This window comes from Sinocyclocheilus grahami, unplaced genomic scaffold (genome assembly GCF_001515645.1).
Source record: "Sinocyclocheilus grahami isolate Dianchi unplaced genomic scaffold, SAMN03320097.WGS_v1.1 scaffold592.1, whole genome shotgun sequence".
Classification (NCBI taxonomy): Eukaryota; Metazoa; Chordata; class Actinopteri; order Cypriniformes; family Cyprinidae; genus Sinocyclocheilus; species Sinocyclocheilus grahami.
Window position 1 is genome coordinate 372,851 of NW_015505771.1, and position 21,788 is coordinate 394,638.

Sequence of the window (21,788 nt, forward strand, 5' to 3'; positions counted from 1 at the left end):
TGTGGGAGAGAGCATCTCACTGCAACCTCTGACAAGTTTAAGCCATGCGTAACAATCTGTCAGAGGGACACAGATATCACCTTTTGAAAGCTGACATCTTGATAGCAAAGTACCTTATTTAAGGACATCTATGTATTTCTTTACTTTTATGTTACTTCTACCACTTCCAATAAGAATCATAATACTGATGCACCAGATAAAAATGTCACGTTTATTCATGTTTTCTGTGTCTACTTAGTCAAAAATATTAGAAACACCTTTAACCTGATAGTATGTCATTAACAGTGAGAGGCAAAAGTTTCCTTGTTTCTTGGCTTTGCAAAAAGCAATTCCTCTACAGTAATTATTCTGCAATAAATTATTTGGCTTAATATTCTTTGTTAAATCATTTGTAATGCATTATCCATAAAAATTTTGCATAATAATAGCAGGTGACGTGATGGTAACACAATATTTTGACAACTGCTAAATGATTTTCCATATGTTTAAGTTGTAACTATTCAAGATTAGATTCATTGGATATGCATTTTATCTAGCTTGTTCATTCATTGCTAATATTTTTCTATTAGTGCCATCATGTTTGACATGGTCCAGTCATTTGTTGACGATATATATAAATGTGTGTGTGTATATATATATATATGTGTGGTTCTTGAAAAATGCTTAATTGCTTAATTTTGCCAGAAAACACAGATACAAGTCATTATTTATGTAAGGCTGCAAACAAAGTCAGTTCACTTGGCTGCCATTTTAGTGATGTCCATGGGCATCAGTTATCTCTGTGACCAAATTAGAAAAGACTGAAACCTCCAAATATGTCCTCTAACAATTAAGAAATAAAATAGGATTCATGTTTCAAATGAACTGTTCATTATCCCTTTAAAAAAAATGAAACTCGGCAGTAACATACGGCAGTGACAGGCAGACACATATAACGGTGTCCTGTATTCACCTGTACAAATGAACATTGAGTGATGTCATTGTAGTGACGTCAACTCCCCTCTTCGTCTGATTGGCTTGAGGTGGAGCTGTCCATCTAAAACTAGTGGACCAATGATGACGCTTAAGCCCGCCCTGATTTACAAGAAACTCTAACCGCAACATTTGGAAAAGCAGAACATGGAAAACAGCATAAGCATACAAAAAAAAGGAGAGAGTTGTCTGAGAGCACAAAAAACAGAGGAACATAAACAAGGAAAACATGATTTTGTGTGCAAGTCAAAATTAATACTTTTGTTCAGCAAAAATGCATTAAATTGGTCAAAAGCGACAATAAAGACATTTATAATGTTACAAAAGATTTATTTTTACATGTAATCATTTATCAGATGCTTTTATCCAAAGCGACTTACAAACGAGGACAACAGATGCAAAATTAAACAAAGAACTTTCAAAGAATTCTGAACAAAAAAGTGATCAGGATTCACAAAAATGTTAAGCAGTGTGGTTCTTGAAAAATGCTTAATTGCTTAATTTTGCCAGAAAACACAGATACAAGTCATTATTTATGTAAGGCTGCAAACAAAGTCAGTTCACTTGGCTGCCATTTTAGTGATGTCCATGGGCATCAGTTATCTCTGTGACCAAATTAGAAAAGACTGAAACCTCCAAATATGTCCTCTAACAATTAAGAAATAAAATAGGATTCATGTTTCAAATGAACTGTTCATTATCCCTTTAAAAAAAATGAAACTCGGCAGTAACATACGGCAGTGACAGGCAGACACATATAACGGTGTCCTGTATTCACCTGTACAAATGAACATTGAGTGATGTCATTGTAGTGACGTCAACTCCCCTCTTCGTCTGATTGGCTTGAGGTGGAGCTGTCCATCTAAAACTAGTGGACCAATGATGACGCTTAAGCCCGCCCTGATTTACAAGAAACTCTAACCGCAACATTTGGAAAAGCAGAACATGGAAAACAGCATAAGCATACAAAAAAAAGGAGAGAGTTGTCTGAGAGCACAAAAAACAGAGGAACATAAACAAGGAAAACATGATTTTGTGTGCAAGTCAAAATTAATACTTTTGTTCAGCAAAAATGCATTAAATTGGTCAAAAGCGACAATAAAGACATTTATAATGTTACAAAAGATTTATTTTTACATGTAATCATTTATCAGATGCTTTTATCCAAAGCGACTTACAAACGAGGACAACAGATGCAAAATTAAACAAAGAACTTTCAAAGAATTCTGAACAAAAAAGTGATCAGGATTCACAAAAATGTTAAGCAGCACAACAGTTTTCAACATTGATAATACATTTTTTACTGAGCTGCAAATCATAATTTTAGAATGATTTCTGAAGGATCATGTGACACTGAAAACTGGAGTAATGACTGCTTTTTAAAATATATTCAAATAATTATTTTAAATTGTAATACTTCCCAATCACAATATTACTGCTTTTACTGTATTTTTGATCAAATAAATGTAGTCTTGGTGAGAGAATTCTTTCAAAAACGTTTAATAATCTTACCAATCTCAAATAGTCGTTTATGCATCCTCTTTAATGAAAAATGCCACATTAATTGGACAGGAATTGAAAGGCAACCTATAACAGAAAGTTAATGTTATCTAATATTACAGAGGGATCTCATGCACTGCTCACCAGTAGTTCTTCAGAATGATGGCATACTGTGTGTGTGCCAGTGCCCTATGCGCTGTTAAAACATGACCCTTTCATGTCCACACTTTCATGATTTTGAGCATGAGAGGACAGCCTCTACCTATGGAAGGGCCTGTCATTATTTTGAGATACTCTGCCTAATGTTGTGGTCTCACCACCCTCACATCATGTCTTCCAGAATCATAGTCTCTCAAACGTGCCATCAGGTGACACAAAATGCTCTCCCTCCTGCTGAAATGTCCAGTCCAGAGCAGAGAAGCTCCATCTGGGGCACCATCTGCTAGTTCGCTCTCATTACCTGTGGGGGCCGAAAGTCCAGCCCTCCCTGTGATCTATCAACAGGTAAGCAGCCTCAGTTGCTTTAAGATGCCAATCTCATCCTTAATGAATCGGAAATAGTGCTGCCTTATGTCTTATTTTCTTTATTTGAGTGCATTTCTTTACTTCAGAAAGAAGTGTGGATTAATAAAAGCTCTCCGATTCGATCTCTGCCATTTAAAGATGCTCTTTGTCTACTCCGCGAAATGAAAATATAATTATGGCAACCCTGCTCTCTGCTAGGCATCCTGAGATTCACGGTTGAATCCGAGTCATACATGTTAAATCAGATGCTGTGTTTCTCCACCCCCATTCATTGGCTATAAATTACAGGTCAGCGTTTGTTGGTGCTGAGAGCTGCGAGTGGGTTTTGTGCACCGTTGTCATTCTTATTCAGTCCTATTTATTTATCTCATGTGATAATGTCTCAAAAAATATATTCTTGGATATTAGAGTTCTGTGAGGGTGAGCAATTGTCCTCTGTCATTTACTGGTGTCAAAAGTCTGACTTAAAATACATATATTTGCAAGACAGTCTTTCACCCTCTATTTTCTTCTTTCATTCCTGTTTTTGCTGTAGAGTGACAGTGGAATACATTTACAGACATCTGCACCAGCTTTTCACAGATAGGAGAAAGTGTTTTAACAGAAAAAAATGACATATGGACCTTTTAAAGGGTTCGTTCTCCCAAAAATGAAAGTTCTGTCATATTTACTCACCGTCATGTGGTTTTAAACTTGTGTGCTGATATTTTCAGTGCAGAATACAACAATAATTCTGGGCGTAAAAGTCAGTAACTTATAAAAATCCACCATAAAAAAGCTATGTGACTCTCTTTCAAGTCTTCTAAAGTGATATATTTACGCCAGTGTGATCACACAAACCCCAAATCTTCACCTTCACTGCAGCTCTCACATGATAAATGGCACTTATTCCGTAAGTAGTACAAGTAACAACAGCATTTACATTTATGCTTTTAACCAAAGCAACTTAGTGTGTTCTGCATTCAGATTACACATTTTTGTCAGTTCATGCATTTTCTGGGAATCAAACCCATGACCTTGACAATGCTAGTGCTATAAATAACGTCTTTAGTTCTTGTTGCCAAGATATATTTTATTTGAGTCACAGTGGTAATTAAGATTATTATTTATCAGGTTATAGATTTTTGTAAGAATATTTCGTTTTCTTATTTTTTCCCCCTGTTTTTTTTGGCGATAGGGCACCAGTGGAATACATTTACAGACATCTGCACCAGCTTTCTTAGATAAGAGTAAGAATTTTAACAGAAAAAAATGACATATGGCCCTTTTAAAGGGGTTGTTCACCCAAAAATGAAAGTTATGTTATATTTACTCACCCTCATGTGGTTTTAAAATTGTGTGCTGATATTCTCATTGTAACACACACACACACACACACACACACACACACACACTAAAAGAACAGAATGTTTCACTACAACAATAATTCTGAGTGTAAAACTCAGTAACTGACAAAAATTCACCAAAAAAAAAAAAAAGAAATCCCATGTGACTATTTCAAGTCTTCTAAAGTCATGTATTTCTGTGTGTGATTATACAACCTATTGTAAGTTATTATTCACCTAAACAGTCACCGCAGCTCTCAAATTAAATATGGCGCTCATGCTGCAGGTTGGACATTAACAAAGCAACTTACTATACATTGCATTCACTGCACACATTTTTATCGGTTAATACATTCCTTGGGAATCGAACCCGTGACGTTGGCATTTGCTAATGCCATTGCTGTACTGTTTGAGCTACAGAAATGTATTTAGTTTCTATTGCCAAGCTATATTTTATTTGTACGGAAATGTTATAAAATTAGTTATCAAATTACCCTTTTTTTGCAAGAACATTTGGGCATAAATTGAAAACAATAAAGTTTATACAGTATTTGGAATATTTTATTGCAACCAAATAATAGTAATGTTTTAAAAGTTAGCTTTGAACATATTACAGATGTCATAAATACTACTTTTATGTTGTTTTCTTTTTGGACCTAAACATTGTCACTATAAACTATAATTTTTAATAAAAAACAAAACAAAAAAAATATAGATAAATATTTTTTATTTATAGTGTTCCATGCAACAACAAAAATAAATAAATAAATAAATGAAACAACATGATTGTGATTTTTTATTTTATTGAATTTTTTGTACCAAAAATCTTTGATATTGCCTGCAGTAATCTCCCACTCACAGGAACACAATGTAATCTACAGATAAGTGCTTTGTGCCTAATAGAGCTGTGTATTCCAGTGATTTTACAAAGTAATTTCCTTTCTGATATGACCTTTAACATCTCGTGTTTAACTTTTTAGGTTCAGACTTTAATGTTGTGAATACCAGCCATGCCATTAATCTCCTGAAGTTCCTCCTATTGGTTTTACAAACAGCTGTGGTTTTGCAACGGTAAGCTTTTCCGCGATTTGTTTGACAGAGATGCTGATGATAATAATTTTCACTGCATCCGGCGATGCAATCCAATACTTAATCTCCATAGCAGCATGGCTAAATGCAGTCTGGGGCTTTCATTTGATGCTTGTCAAAGGGAAGCTGTGAGTGATTTGATAAATTTCCTTTGTGAAGTTTTCTGGTTGAAGTGATCTGAAGACTGACACTGAAAAGTAACGATAAAACCAAAGCAGAGAGAGAGAGAGCAAATGCACATACACGCACGCAAACATCCGGAATCCATGTCTCATGCAATAATGAGAGTTTGAGCGGGTCTTAATTCTCAGAGATGGGATCTGTCGATAGCAGATTAATGGAAACTAGGTTTGCATGTTTGTAATGCATCAAGGGTGCTGAGGTATAAGAACGAGACTGTGTGACATGTAGAGTGTGGCAAAACTGTCTAGAAGTAGCAATGCTACTAGCTTTTCTATATCTCTCCAAAAAAAAAAAATACTTACATTTCACTGCTGGTCATATATTCTCTATATAACCATGTATGTGACAAATAAAAATCTTGAATCTTAGCAAAAAAATTTCAGTAGCATAGTAGAAGCTCAGCTTTTTTTCCCCTCACTGACGTAGCTACAAGATTTCTGTCCTTTTTACAATTTTTCACTGCAATGTCATTTCCATCACATCTCAAAATGTTTTTAATAGCATTCTGTGATGAAAATGACAATGAGGAAAATTACATTTTACACATTTTTGGGATAAAATATCCAGTTCGTATATTTTTCTAAGGGTGATTTCATAACATTTTATGCATCCACTTTAAAATAAATTTGACAAAATTACAGCATAAGTGGAAATGACACATAATAAAAATATGACTTAATTTTATAGCTTAATAATGTCATAGCTTTTACATATTCTAAACACAGAATTAAATAATATTTTCAAAGATTTGAAAATAGTTTCACTTGATTAAAAAAATGACAAAACAATATTGTATATAAGTGATATTTTCATTGATTCACACCTCATTATTACATATTCATTGATACTGTTGTCTGCTTGATAAATCTTTAAATTTACACTACCGTTAAAAAGTTTGGGTTAGGCTTTTTTTGTGTGTGGAAAATTTTATATTTTTGAATGATTTCTGAAGGTTCATGTGACACTGGAAGACTGGAATAATGATACTGAAAATTTAGATTACATTTTAGAAAACAGTTATTTAAAATCTTAATAATATTTCATAATATTACTTGTTTTATTGTATTTGTGAAAAAAATAAATGTAGGCTTAGTGAGCAAAAGAGACTTCATATTTTCAGTGCAGAATACAACAATAATTCTGGGCGTAAAAGTCAGTAACAAAACATTTTTAAAAATGATCGACCCCATACTTTCGAATAGCAGTGCATCACTGATATCTTGATTTTTCTCAGCTTTCTATTACATGTCTTGTATATCATTGTCATGTCTACCAGTAATGTTCCTTGCTTAGCAACATTTTTCAGTAGCATTGTGGTAGCTCAGCTCTTTTTGTTAAATTGTAAGCTTTTCAACTAGTTATATTTTCCAGATGTTATATATAGCTTCACTGTAGTTACAACATTTTATTAGTAGCTTGTAATGTAGCTAACTACATTTCAAAAGGCTTATAAAATAGCTTGTAGCTCAGAAAGCACTGTGACATGTATACTTTACTTGTGTGCCATGTAACCCCTCATGAACGCACCATTGCTCCGTCAGATTAGCACGAGCACTCCTTTGGTTATCTATTCAGGCCTCTGACTGAGGTGAAGCCATTGTGAGACTCGGGTCATTATGAAGTCTCAGACCATCACACCGAATGCATGACATTCCTCTATTAATACACTCGATAAACTCAATGCAGCTGTCAATGTGAAAATCCTTGGCTCTGTCTGCTTTCGGAAATAATTGCCTATTTACAAACCCACTGAAGTGTTTCAGCACAAATAGAGTATAAAATGCAAGCCTGATGAGGCGGTGTCAGCCCTGGCAGTGTTGCAGCGAGCCCGGCAGCGTCCTCCCTCGCCACCCCATTTGAGATTTCTGCCACCCCACATGCTCGTCACACAACTGTCGCATAATGCTCTCTCTCTCTTGTCTTCCTGCTTGTTACCTTTGGGATATTAGAGGGTGTAATTTGTGCCATTGAATTTAAACTGTGAAAAATAGTTTAAGGCCCAGATTCAATCTATCCCAAATTCAGACGAAGCCTTTCATAGAAACCGTCATTGTGAAAGTGTGTGTTCAATGTACGGGCAAAAGAAGCATGTATATATGTACATATAATAAGTAGGATGCAGAATTTAGAGTTGTAGTAGAAAAGGGCTTGACCCTGAGCATGGAACAGAAGTTTGATAGTGTAGCGTCTCGACCAATCTGACACACTAATTTTTATTTGATTTAACAAATCAATTATTCATTAGATTAACAAATCGTCACAGTCCCCTCACTCAATAAACTGGATGCCAGGATTTCTGCTGAACACCAGGCCCCCTTGGTCACCATGACAACTAATCATGATATCACTGGTTTTATGACCCCCCCAGGAATGTGAGTAGGATAACCCACTCTTTGTCTTTTCTTCCCTGTTGTGACGTATATTTGAGCCAAACGTCTTTTCCAATGGGTAAGAATGTAGGGCAGGAAATCTATTTAATATTTTTTATTAGAGATTGAAAGTTCAAAATAATGATGTGGACAGATAAATCATTTATAATAAACACTGCAAAATCTCATAAAAATAAGAATTGACGATTTGATTTTGTGTAGAATTTAAATGCTTCTCACACTTTAAGAATGTCCAACACTGTTTAGAAATGCATCACAGGAGAATTCTGAAATGTGTTTACATTTTTTGAAACATGAACATTTCGACTACAATACCATTTCCATCATATCTCAAAACAGTGTATTGTGTTTAATAACATTCTGTGGTGGAAATATTTTAAATATTTTTGGAATGAAATTGCCAACTGCTTTGTATTGCTAAGGTTTCATAATTTCATAGCCAGCACTTTATATATCATAAACACAAACAATTAAAGAAAATAATTTTTTTAACTTTTGCAATATTTTCAGAACACCATTTGACAAAATTACAGCTTGATTGGAAATGGCACAATAAATATATGTGAGTAATATTTACCTCGATAAAAAAAACATTATATTAAATTATTATTATATTATATATTACATCTATTATATAAAATTATATTATATTAACTAAAATATAAAATCTATTATTTTATATTTTATGTAGTATTATACCATATAAGTTTATTTCTAAAAAGGGTAAAACAATAAATAACAATAAGCAGCTCTATAATGTTTATAATAACTCTTTGTGTTCTGCAGGAAAAAAATTCAATGCGTTTGGAGCGACATTGGTGGTGATGGTGAGTTTAAATAAAATAATCTGCGGAAAGTGATTGGATTGACCAGCATTAGACACGTGGTTGAGTTATTTATTTTTTAATTTTTTTGCATACAATAATCATGTGTTTTAAGTGTTAAAGTATTTTTTTTTCCAAAATCCAAGGGGTATGTGTCTGCTCCTGGAAGACGTTCTTTCAAACAGAAGGTTTAAATGACGGGAAACGGCCAAATGCTCCATATCCACCTACCATCTCTGCGCCCTGCTTACTGATCGCTCCCCTCACCATGAGCGATTAATTCAAATCTCCTATTTTTCACACTCTGCAACAGCCTCCCTAATGCAATATTACCATTTTCATCTGCCTATTTGTCTTTGCTCATCTGCAATTTGCTCTTTTATTTTTATTATATAAAATAAACCATTTTTATTTCCAGTGAAAATGGTTTCAAAAAGTCTGGAGAGTGGCACTTTTCTCAGTGTCAGAAGCGCATAATTTTTCAGTCTTAAACGGCTAATGGTTCATTAATAGGTCATGATTTAGCTCTGAAAACTGCTGTAGGAAGCACTCTAAAAGATCTATTATACTCGTTGCTGGAGTAGATATCCTCCAAGTAATCCAGTGGCTCTGTTCTAAAACCACCCATGTCTATCCTGTAATTCTCACTTTATTATCTCCTCTCTACCTGTATATCTCTCTCCATTGCTCCTTAAGCCTCTCTCGTTCCCTAGCAGATAAACGTAGGAACATGACAGATGGGCATTTTCACAATTTGGCTGTTTTCTGAACCTCCTACCTGAAGCCAAAACGCAGAACCATTATATTCCCAGGTGGCGGCACAACAGACTGGCGGTGCAGGACTGTCTGTTGCTTTGGTCACTATACCATCGCCTAATGTGGTAAATAAGTGAACATTGTATGTCCCCTGGACACAAAACAGTTTTGACACTAATGATAAAATGTATGATTTGGCCTGCCACAACTTAACAGTCTATTACTTCCATTTCCTAAACAACCACTTATACGCCCCATTTACACCTGGCATTAACATTGATCATTGATCAATTAGTCCACATTTGGATGTTGTCATGGACACATTGCATATGTAATATAAATACTAATGCACCTCGGGCGGCATTTGAAGGACCCCCTAGTCATGCAGCATGTAATCATTGTGCTAGTTTCTGCTTTAATAAAAAACAACCCATACATATATATTTCCACAAAACATCTAATATCAATATGTAGTGACATACTAATGTGGTCACCAGAGATGCATGTTAAAGGCAATCTGTTTCAGCTGCCTACTTGTAGTTGGATCACCCCAGGCAAATGTTAATAGGAGGTGTAAATGGGGTGTTACATTAAAGCACATTGTTTATATGAGGATTAAATGGCTGATTGGTATCTTGTCTCTATTTTTACTCTTCTCATTTAGCAGGACTAGGGAGGTGTGAGAACATAGTCCATCTTGGCCATAGGACATGTTCAACGCACTTCAAACCATAGAAAAATAATATTAAATAGTTGGTTGTATGATGGTACTGTATATACCATGTATGTATGTATAGATAGATAGATAGATAGATAGATAGATAGATAGATAGATAGATAGATAGATAGATAGATAGATAGATAGATAGATAGATAGATAGATAGATAGATAGATAGATAGATAGATACACTCTCAGAAATAAAGGTACAAAAGCTGTCACTGGAGCAGTACCTTCTCACTTTTGTCCCTTTTAGGTACTAATATATACCTTTAAGGTACCAATATGGACCCTTTAGGTACAAAAGTGTACCTTTTGAAAAGGTACCGCCCCAGTGACAGCTTTTGAACCTTTATTTCTGAGAGTGTAGATAGATAGATAGAAAATAAATTATACATATTATACATATCTATATATCTATACACATATATATGTCAGTTACACTTTAATATTTATATATACACTGTAAAATGTTCTGTATTAATATGAAGGAATTTTTGTATTTATTTTTTACAGGTGTTTTGCCTGTATTTTCCCTGAAATTTGCACTTCGTTATGTTGTGTTTTAGAGTTAATGGAAATGTCTGTCTGTCTGTCTGTATGTATGTGTGTGTGTGTGTGTGTTTTATATTTATAATTTTATAAATTTGATCATTTTAATTATTATCAATTTTATAACATGGTATCGGTAAAATCTACACATTGAAAACAACAACTAATTCATATCAATATCAATATTAATAAAACAGTATATTATTTTATAACATTGTGTAAGTAGAATAGATTATACATACTCATCAATAATTAGTTTAACTAAACCCACTATACTGCCCACTCCTGGATTATGTAGCACGAAGGCCCTAAATAGCAACAGATACATTCATTTATTAAATATGAATATCAAATTGCAACAACAGAGGAATGAGTTTACAGTCATTTGTTGGGTGTCCTAAAGCACATTTACTTTGTATTAAGTTTCAAGAATGATATTAGTGCAGCTGAGATCCCTTGTTTCACCTTGACCTCAGTGGTTTATTTATTTCACGAGAGGACATATGAAGATAAATCCGTGTTAAGGCTGATGATATGATAGGCCATTATTGTCGTCCACTCTGACGTTATAATTGACTACAGAAATCATGCATCCTCATATTTACTGCTATTCAGAGTAAAATAACCTTGCAGTAAATGTTATGTATTGGAAGGTTAAAGATGTGGATCAAAGCAAAATGGCAAGTAATTAGCAATTACGCTGTCAACATCTGACGTTTAGACTGTAGAGGAGCGACTCGAGTGAGAACAGAACACTGTAACTTGCATTTGTAATATAAGACCTAAAAGAAGAGAGAACTGTGAGGTAGATCGACAGATAGATGGAGGACACGGAGTGTTCTCTAGAGAACACAGAGAACTCTGATGACAGCAGCAAGTGGTCTGATGAATGTGAGGTAAATGGACAGGTAGACAAACAACTTATCGACAAAGTGGTTGGTCTATGGACTGACTGCTTGACTGATTGTGGGGTTTTGAGCTAGTTTCTTAAGTTTCCCCTTTATTCCTTTGCCAGCTCTGATTTTTACCCAACCCCCTTGAGGACTTTTGATAAATTAAGACCAATTTGGTTATTTCTGGAGTAGGAGCTCATTTTCCGTCTGCCTTCAGTGCTGAAAAAATGAATTTGGCCTGAAGTAAGTTTGCTCTTTTGATTCATTTTAATCATGTTTTTCATTTTACTAAATAATAACAAGCAGTTTTCATATGTATTCTCTGCGTTTTGAATAAAACTGTCAATTAATTAAAGCCAATCAGGGAAAAATGGAGCTGTTCCAGCTGAGGTCCTGCCTTTGCATCTGAATATCTATTTTTTATAGGCCCATGCAAGGAATGGAGGCTTATGAGGACTCTAAATAGTTTATGTTGGTAATTAATAGGGGTTATCTGTGTTTATAGTTCAGTTTAGACCCTTTAAGACAAATCTGTCCACTCTGCAACTATATTTGTAACACCCCCGACAGCTATTTCCAGTCGTACAAGTACAGCTCTTGTCTACTTCAATGGAGAAAACTACAATCGCTGTAACTGTTTGTCAAGATTGCTTTTCAAATCAGGAAAATCCATCTCGTCTTGGAGGATCATAAACTGATCAGCCACAACATTAAAACCACTGACAGGTGAGGTGAATAACACTGATTTTATTGTTACAAAAGCACCTGGGATATACAATGCAAGTGAACAGTCAGTTTTTAAATTTCATTTTTTTAGAAGCAAGAAAAATGGGCAAGTCAAAAGTTCTGAGTGACAAGTGACAGCTATTTCCAGTCGTACAAGTACAGCTCTTGTCTACTTCAATGGAGAAAACTACAATCGCTGTAACTGTTTGTCAAGATTGCTTTTCAAATCAGGAAAATCCATCTCGAATGTGTCTTGGAGGATCATAAACTGATCAGCCACAACATTAAAACCACTGACAGGTGAGGTGAATAACACTGATTTTATTGTTACAAAAGCACCTGGGATATACAATGCAAGTGAACAGTCAGTTTTTAAATTTCATTTTTTTAGAAGCAAGAAAAATGGGCAAGTCAAAAGTTCTGAGTGACAAGGTCTAAGGGTACATTTACACAACAGTGATGTAGTAAAAACAGAAACAGAAGTTTTTCCTTTGTGTTTTTGAAAAGTTTTGCATACAGACTACAACATGCAATGTTCTGCTGGGAAACCTTGGCTCCAGGCTTTCATGTAGATTTTACTTTGTCATCTATCACCTGCCTACTGTACAGATTGTTGCAGACCACAATCAGCCCTTCATAGCAATGGTGTTCCCTGATGACAGTGGCTTCTTTCAGCAGGATTATGCACACTGCAAAAATTGTTCAGGAATGGGTTGAGGAACATGACTAGGGTGTTAGGCAGGTGGTTTTAATGTTTTGGTTGATCAGTGTATGTATAAAATTAAGATATATACATTTTGTGCAACCACTCACCTTGATAAACAGAGCCATATTTTGGTGAGCCTAAGAACAACAAAAACAGTTTTTCAGCCTTTTTCAAGTTATCAGGGAGATGCATCTTGTTGTAGAATATATTACCAAGCTGCTGTTGGTGCCTTCACTTTTTTGAGCATCTTATTCAGAGACTTTTTACTCGCAGAAGGCTTCTTTTTTGACAAAGGGAAACTCTTAGTTGCTTGTGTTTCCAGCTGTGCTAACTCGCCGGTTTGACAAGCACACATATGAAGAAGCCAGAATGAGCTGCTTACTGTTCCTTGTGCCTGCATTGCACACATAACTGGAAAAAGGCTGAATGGATGTTCGGTATGCTATGTTTTCGACATTTGAAGCTCTAAAGCTATTATATATAGCACATGCTAAAAATTTCAGAATTATTATTAGTGTAGCTCCTGAGGGTGGATGATTATAATACAGGCAACAAAAGCATTTCTGGACCATGTTACTATGAAAATATTAAAGGACAGTTTATGGCATGTTTTAGCTGTTTGCAGTTTTGTTGGACTGAAAATTCAATAGCATGAAAAGCTGAAAACATTTTTTGAAAGCTCATGGGTAGCTGCAGTGCAAAGGAAGGACAAACAGAGTTTTCTGCAGTGTTCTGAACACCTCCTGGCATAGTTTTCACAGTACAAATGGCAGCTTGTTTACCACCTGACAGAATAGTTGCTCTCATTTTTTAAACAACCTGAAATGGATTTCTCAAGCAGACCTGCCTGTTAAGGACATGACATCCAAACAAGTTGCATTTTGGTGGCTTGTCTGTTAACTTGGTACTGGTAACACCGTCATACTGACTCACACCATTCTTTATACCCATTAAAAGCACTGTGGTACATGATAGTATATTCATATATTGTGGTAATACAGTGGTACAATTTGCAGTTCAGTTTTGTTTCATACAAACATTTTCAGCGAGGCCCTAAAATGGATGTTATAAATTCAGTTATATTTTGCTTTGATTGATTTGAATAGATGTTGATAACGTGGCCCAGACAGATTTTCTTTTGCAGGGAAAAATATTGTTTAAATAATGTGAGAACTGTGTAAAAACAGTGTGCATGTGCAGTTGCATGTGTCCGTGTTGATCGATGCAATGCTGACTTTAAACAAACTCTTTTTCAAACAGATATGCTGCTTTTGATTAACACAACAGAACACAATGACCTCAAAATCACCCTCATTTTTTTTTAATGATACAAGCATATCTGTACTCTATATCTGTAAATCTCAGTGCCATGAAATGGTGTCTGTAAAATACATGGGTCAGACATGTGCAAGAATTCAATCTGTTCAAGAAGGGTACACATTAATCAGCCAGTATTCTAGAAGTCTTCTCTTAGCTTTAAGAAAAATGCAAGCACAAATATGTATTATATTGAAATAATGTTTAATGGTGTGACATGTTGTGCATGCACAATTAAGTAAATGTAAACAGAATTCGCAATCATGTTTTAAGTTTGACCACAACATGCTTTCCATAGTCTTTAGCTGGATTCGCATCGAGGTCGTGCGTCTGGATTTCTTCTCGTGGGTCTCAACAACTTTACACAAAACGAGCTCTTTCTGGTGAAATATGACCACCCAGTGTTTAAGTATGATCAAACCTGTATAATTTCACGTGCACTTTGCTTTATGCTAGGCTATCTGACAAAGTTACAGTTTCTGTTAAATTGGCGTTCACGACAGTACCATGACACATGCGTGTGGTGCTGCTGACGTAGGAGCCGGCATTCTGACATAGAACATAGATGCACTGCGCTTGTTTATAAGCAGAGGAATGCACACGCATGTGTTGTGGTACTGTCATCAACACGCGTCGAAGACTGACATGGAAGAGAAGAAATATCGAGTTGAGTGATGTGGAATATTGATGTTGAATAAAGTCGTTATTTTTGTTTTCTTTGCACACAAAAAGTATTCTCGTAGCTTTATATAATTAATGATGAGCCACTGATGTCACATGGACTATTTTAACGATGTCCTTGGGCCTTGAACGTGGTAGTTGCATTGTTGTCTATGCAGGGTCAGAAAGCTGGATTTCATCAAAATATCTTAATTTGTGTTCCGAAGATGAACAAAGGTCTTACCGGTTTGGAACGGCATGAGAGTGAGTAATTAATGTCAGAGTTTTCAATTTGGGGTGAACTATCCCTTTAAATTTCAATGTTTTTCCAAATACCAAATATTATTAATAATTGTGTTTATTTAATTGTGTTTATTATACGCGTCTAAATTAAGGTTGTATAAGCTTGTAAATACTAAAACTACTCACTAAAACTAATGTACGGTGCAGTTCCTGACTATATTAAGTGATTGAGTGACTATTTGTTTATTTATTGCACATTTTAATAGTATTCATTCATTCATTCATTCATTCATTTGTATTTATGTTATAGCCTATATAATTTGTTTTTTGTTGATCAAATGGGCATTCACAAACATAAGCCTATTAGAATACGAAGTAGGCCTACGTTTTACATTTCTGCTATTCGTTCCATCAGAAAAATCCTCGATGGGCTCCAAATGCTCTTTACTGCAAGCTCACTCTTCAGTTCTCGGCTCATTGTGATTCGGACATGTTCGCTTTCCGGTTGAATGAGTCAGAGAGTTGTTCACTCGTGACCGAATCATTCAGTTTAGTCCGGTGAGCAAATACAGGTGCATCTCAATAAATTAGAATGTCGTGGAAAAGTTCATTTATTTCAGTAATTCAATTCAAATTGTGAAACTTGTGTATTAAATAAATTCAATGCACACAGACTGAAGTAGTTTAAGTCTTTGGATCTTTTAATTGTGATGATTTTGGCTCACATTTAACAAAAACCCAAAATCTTTCCTGAGCCTTCAAAATGGTCTCTCAGTTTGGTTCACTAGGCTACACAATCATGGGGAAGATTGCTGATCTGACAGTTGTCCAGAAGACAATCATTGACACCCTTCACAAGGAGGGTAAGCCACAAACATTCATTGCCAAAGAAGCTGACTGTTCACAGAGTGCTGTATCCAAGCATGTTAACAGAAAGTTGAGTGGAAGGAAAAAGTGTGGAAGAAAAAGATACACAACCAACCGAGAGTACCGTAGCCTTATGAGGATTGTCAAGCAAAATCGATTCAAGAATTTCAGTGAACTTCACAAGGAATGGACTGAGGCTGGGGTCAAGGCATCAAGAGCCACCACACACAGACGTGTCAAGGAATTTGGCTACAGTTGTCGTATTCCTCTTGTTAAGCCGTGTGCATTGAATTTATTTAATACACGAGTTTCACAATTTGAGTTGAATTACTGAAATAAATGAACTTTTCCACGACATTCTAATTTATTGAGATGCACCTGTAGTTCAGACCAGTTTAGTGAACCGGTTCGAATGAATCATTTAAAAGATCCGACACAAAAGAACGATACGCTCACGGATCGGACATCGCTGTGTAAGCGCGAGATAGGGAGGGGGGTGGATTTCAGGAGCTCTCCACCACAAACGTGTCCTTACACCACAGGAATGAAGCTAATCAAACGGACGCGTAGCACACAGTTATTTTGCATAACTTAATGGTTTATTATCTAAATCCACGTCTTTTTTGTTTCTCACAGACTGAACAGGGAAAGTTTTATATCCGAGGAGGAATACCTGCCAACGAACGGAACGCATCATCCGCAAACCGTCACACCTTCGCCTCAGTACTGGAGTGCGTTGAGGAGATCGGATCTGCTTTCGGACTGCATTTTCTTGTTTGTTTCTTTTTGGGGGTGAGGGACAAGTCCCTTAAAGTACGTATATTTTTCTTTTACAAAATGAGTGTGGATCTCTAGTTCTGTGCCCCGGTTTTCTGTAGGTTTGTGCGGATCATCTTGTGAAGTAGTTTTAGTTCCCGTAGACTGTTGTGTTCTCTCCCTTATCTCTTTCTTGGATGCTGGAATTCAAGACTGACAGTTCCGTTCTCTCCTCATGCCCATGAAAACAACTATCGGATGGTAAGGATTCCAGAGAATGGTAAATGATCGATGGAAAATCATGAACAGTGTTTCAGAACTCGAGGATGGACAGCAGCATAAATCGCAGGTATGTTGCACGCGCGTCATGTAGGGAGCTACTAGACCTGTGTCGATGCATTCGTGATGTTCAGGCAGGTCGAAAACTATAGATATGACCATATGCAGGTCTCATTGCGTTTTATATAGACAGCAAACATAAATATTACTCGGAACTCAATATTTCAAAACACATGCCGCTATTAACAAATCACGTCATGCTTTCAGACCTTGAAGATTAGGCTAAACTATTTGTTTAAACAAATATTATTTGATTAAATTATAGTAATGCATTTTAGCATTTGTCTTCTTGACTATTCTGTGTCTTATAACTAATTGCTTTGGATAAGAAAGCGCTGCCTAGAAAGAGATTTAAGGAGTATGATTATTTATTTTATATATATATATATATATAAATTTGTGTGTACATGGCCAAAATGTCATTAAAAAAAACAGAAGTTAGACCATAATAATTGCACATACAGAAAAGAGTCCTTTAATCTTAATATATAATATATATAATATATTTATTTAATATTATAATTATATTTAATATTTATTTAATATTATAATTTAATTATATACTGTATATATATATATATATATATATATATATATATATATATATATATATATATATATATATATATAAATATATATAAAATATTTAAATGTACAAAACATTAGCTACATACAATACTTACTAAGAATCACTAAAAATGATTTTGAAAGCATAAAATCCTTTGGCAAATTTTGCAACCAACAGTCGTATAATCGGATGCCGATAATCTGACAATACCAAAATATTGACAGATTCATTGGCTTAAAATAAGTTTATTGCTAGTAAATAATAAGCCCTTTTAGTTCTCAAGTATTTAGATTGATATAGTACCAGTGTCAGATGATACCTCTCTCCGTGCCCTCTGCACACGAGGGAATAAATTTGTTTCTATTATGCAGCTCACACAGAACTAAGGGATTAAGCTCAGTCCCTCCATGTATGAGCGACTGCATGCCTGCCCGAAAATTTCACTCGTGAATGCTGGAAGTTCATGCATTCACAGCAGAGAGAGCACATCACAGATCTGACAGTGGAGCTCAGTACGCTGAAGGGTGTTGCATCTTTCCTTTCTTTATCTCGCACAAAGCTCGTTTGAAAAATCTATATCTCACCACTGCCTGCATTTCACAGCCACTGTAATCTGCTGCGAGCATTTAGGGGGTAACACGCTGTTTATTGCAATCCTGATTATAGCGGTTTAAGGATGGGATCACGGCAGTAACAGCTGTTTATTTCTGCTATCATCCTCACGTGGCATCCTCTAACCTTCTCTCAGTGGGGGTGTAAAGTGTGCATAATACAATGCCCTTTCAGGAATATGTCAAGCCCTGCTTTTGAAGCGTCAACACCAACACGAGCCGCTTGTTCTAATGGCACTTCTTTATTTGCCCGTCTTGTGTAACTGAGTCATTTTAACACGCAGCACAACTGAAGTGTCGTGCCAGTTTATCAAACTGCCTGGGCTTGTTTGCTGTGTGCTGCATAAGTTATTTTAGGGGTTGTTAATTAATCAACGTGCATTTGTCTGCCATCCATTTCTGACTGATGTTTATTAATAAAATATTCACTTGGGAGAGAGAATGAGAGAGAGAGGAGGGGGTGGGATCTCATGGGAGGAATAAAACTGTTCACCTGCTGTGCTGGAGCATTCAGACTTTGATGGACATGATTTGTAATTCATTATGCTGTACTTTGTGCCTTGATTTGTACAGTTGAATATAATAGGTGAAGCCCCTGGTCCATTGTGCATTGGTTAAAAATAGGCTCATGGGTCCTGTGAGACAGGCGTACAGTTAAAAGAAGGATTTGCATGTTTTAGCATCAGCAACCTGATGTATGGTGTGTGTGTTATATAATAGCCAAAGGAGTCACAGTCAGCTAGTTTAAGTTGCAGGCAGTAACATTATTGTATGGTATGGTCAGATGGACTCATTAGCTCCTTGTTCCTGGGGATTTTTCACTGTCGGCCCACCCGTGGTATTCTTTAAGGTCTACTCCTGCAGACACACACGGTCACACTCTTGAGCAAAACAGCTGCAGTGATTTTTAAAACTAAAAACCCTGCTGTTATTTACTGACCTTCATGGCTTTCCAAAGTCGTATGATTTTCTTTCATCTGTGGAACGCGAAAAAAGATGTTTGGAAGCCGTTTTGTATGCAATTAAAGTGAATGGTGATGAATGGTCACCAAAAGGACCTTAAAAATATCCCCACACAAATCGTGCACTACAATGCGCAGGGATGTTCACACCAAGAAGGATAACTATATGTTTTAATAAACATTCTAATTCTATGAGAATAGGTTCACTGTTGAAAGTAAAGGTTATTTTTTTGTCATCCATGAGGAACCTTTGAAGAACATTAACATTGTACAAGTGGAAAAGGTTCTTCAGATGATTAAAATGTTTTGAAAATAATGGTTCTTTGGGAAACCCAAAATGGTTCTTCTATTGCATCCTTTTGGAACCTTTATTTTTAAGAGTGTATGTCCATACCACAGCTATAACGATAATGAAAGAGAGGAACGATATTGTAGAAATCTCTTTCAGAACAATTTTTTTCCAGCTTATAAAAATGTTGACAGCGAATCAGAGATTTTAAAGAACTTGAGCATTTAAAGCGGCAGATGACATAACTGCAGTATGCATTTATAGTAAACTTAGTGTAATCGTTCATTGGTGTGGATGCTAATCTCAAATCTCATTCTCTTTCACATATGTTCAACGGTTTGCAAAATGTCTTTGGTTTTCCTGTGTCTTTAACCTAATTGTGACATGCCAAATTTGAATGTTCTCATATTCACTTTACACAAATGAGATTTGTATAGACTGCTGTTTTTATGATGCATTCTGAATTTTTATGTCGCCATCTTGTCATTTCTGGAGCTTGACAGACCCTGGTCACCATTCACTGTCATTGTATAGGAAAGAATAGCGTGAACATCCTGCCAAACATATTTTCATTCGTGTTTGGAACGTCATGAAGGTGAGTAAAGAATGACAGAATATCTGTTCTTGAGCGAACGGTCTGTTTCTTTAAGCTGCCACTGTATTTTTAACCCTGGAAACTGCAGGCTAAAACATCTTCAGGCAGTTGATTTGCTTGTCTGCTCTTTTTACTTAAAGGCATTTTACTATAAAGGGCTGGAGGGATTGAACATTTTGAAAGCTGTAAGAAACATTTGCCATCCTGGAGAGTCGGAAAAATGAGTATTGGCCATTATAACTTGCAGACTTCATCTCAGCACAGGACGATAGCAGCCACCTGAAGTTAAATAGAGTTTTATCAATTCATTTCCCTCTCAAATGTGTCAAGCTGCTTAAGTTGTAGTAGCTATTAAGATTTGCAAAGTGAACAGACTTGCTGACAGCCTGGGTAGCTTTTCATCAGGATGAAGTGTAGATACTTTATCTCTAGAGTTAATCTTTGGAGAATCTGTGAAGTCGTGCCCAGCCGTTGCCTGCTTTCTGGCCAGCAATTCCCCATTGGCGCACACAGCAATTCAATGCGGCCAAACAAAGACAATGTGAGAGATGTTTACCAATTGTGTGCTGGACACAATGGGGATGGAAAGTCCAAACATGTGGGCTGAAATTCATTTCTTCGGGATGCTTGTCAAACACGGCGCTGCCAATTAAACACTCCTCCAAAAACCTGGAAGCCTGCTGTTCTGTAATGAAAGCTGTAACCGCATGACTGAACATAGCCATTATGTGTGTACAGGATAAAACACTAGAAATCTAGAGTGTCCTCTAGCTTAATAAGTATGCTGCGACGACTCTAAAACACTTCCCGTTTCATTATGTCGTGACGCTCATGTGCTTTTTCAGCCGTATTAATGACAAAACCCTGCTTATTCTCTTCTCAAAGCCGTTTACTTCCCCTCACAATAGTACTTATGCTATTTAATGTTTGATCCAGGAAAAAAAATGGGATTAAATCAATCAACTGTGGCTCCAAATTTTAAAAAAAATCCTTTAAAATTCCTCCACGTGCATTCTTTGTGGTCTTCCGGTGTTTATTGTGGCTGGAAATGCTATCAGAATTTCAACCCTATCCTTTCAGCCATACCTTGTTTCTCGTCAATCTCTCCTGTCTGCATAATAAAGTCTTCTGGCCTTGGTTGTAGCACACTGACAGTGGATGAATGTGAAAGCTATAAAGTCCCTGCAGATATATGGTTTTCCCTTCTCTGCTGTTATCTGTGCTGGATATCCATCACAGGATTGTGGGGCTATTTGGGGGCGTATGAATTCTGATATATGGAGTCCCACAGGTGAGGTTCTCGCTCTAAGAGTAGTTGTATAATTATAGGCCATCAATGGCTCTCCTAGATGGCGTCTGTATATCAAACTGTCATGGATCGTTTTTTCAGTGTGATGGAGCGAATGTTATTTGGTTTAACC

General features: G+C 36.0%; 1 protein-coding gene across 1 annotated transcript in view; it reads left to right on the plus strand.

The window, feature by feature from the left end:
- The first annotated feature begins 16,754 nt into the window (after window positions 1–16,754).
- The window catches only part of LOC107557183 (fibrinogen C domain-containing protein 1-like), a 124,235-nt gene continuing 119,201 nt past the window's right edge, over window positions 16,755–21,788 (plus strand). The window contains exon 1 of the mRNA XM_016240506.1: window positions 16,755–17,352. Coding sequence (XP_016095992.1) covers window positions 17,281–17,352 — 72 coding nt within the window. The 5' untranslated portion in view covers window positions 16,755–17,280. The remainder of the gene's footprint in view (window positions 17,353–21,788) is intronic.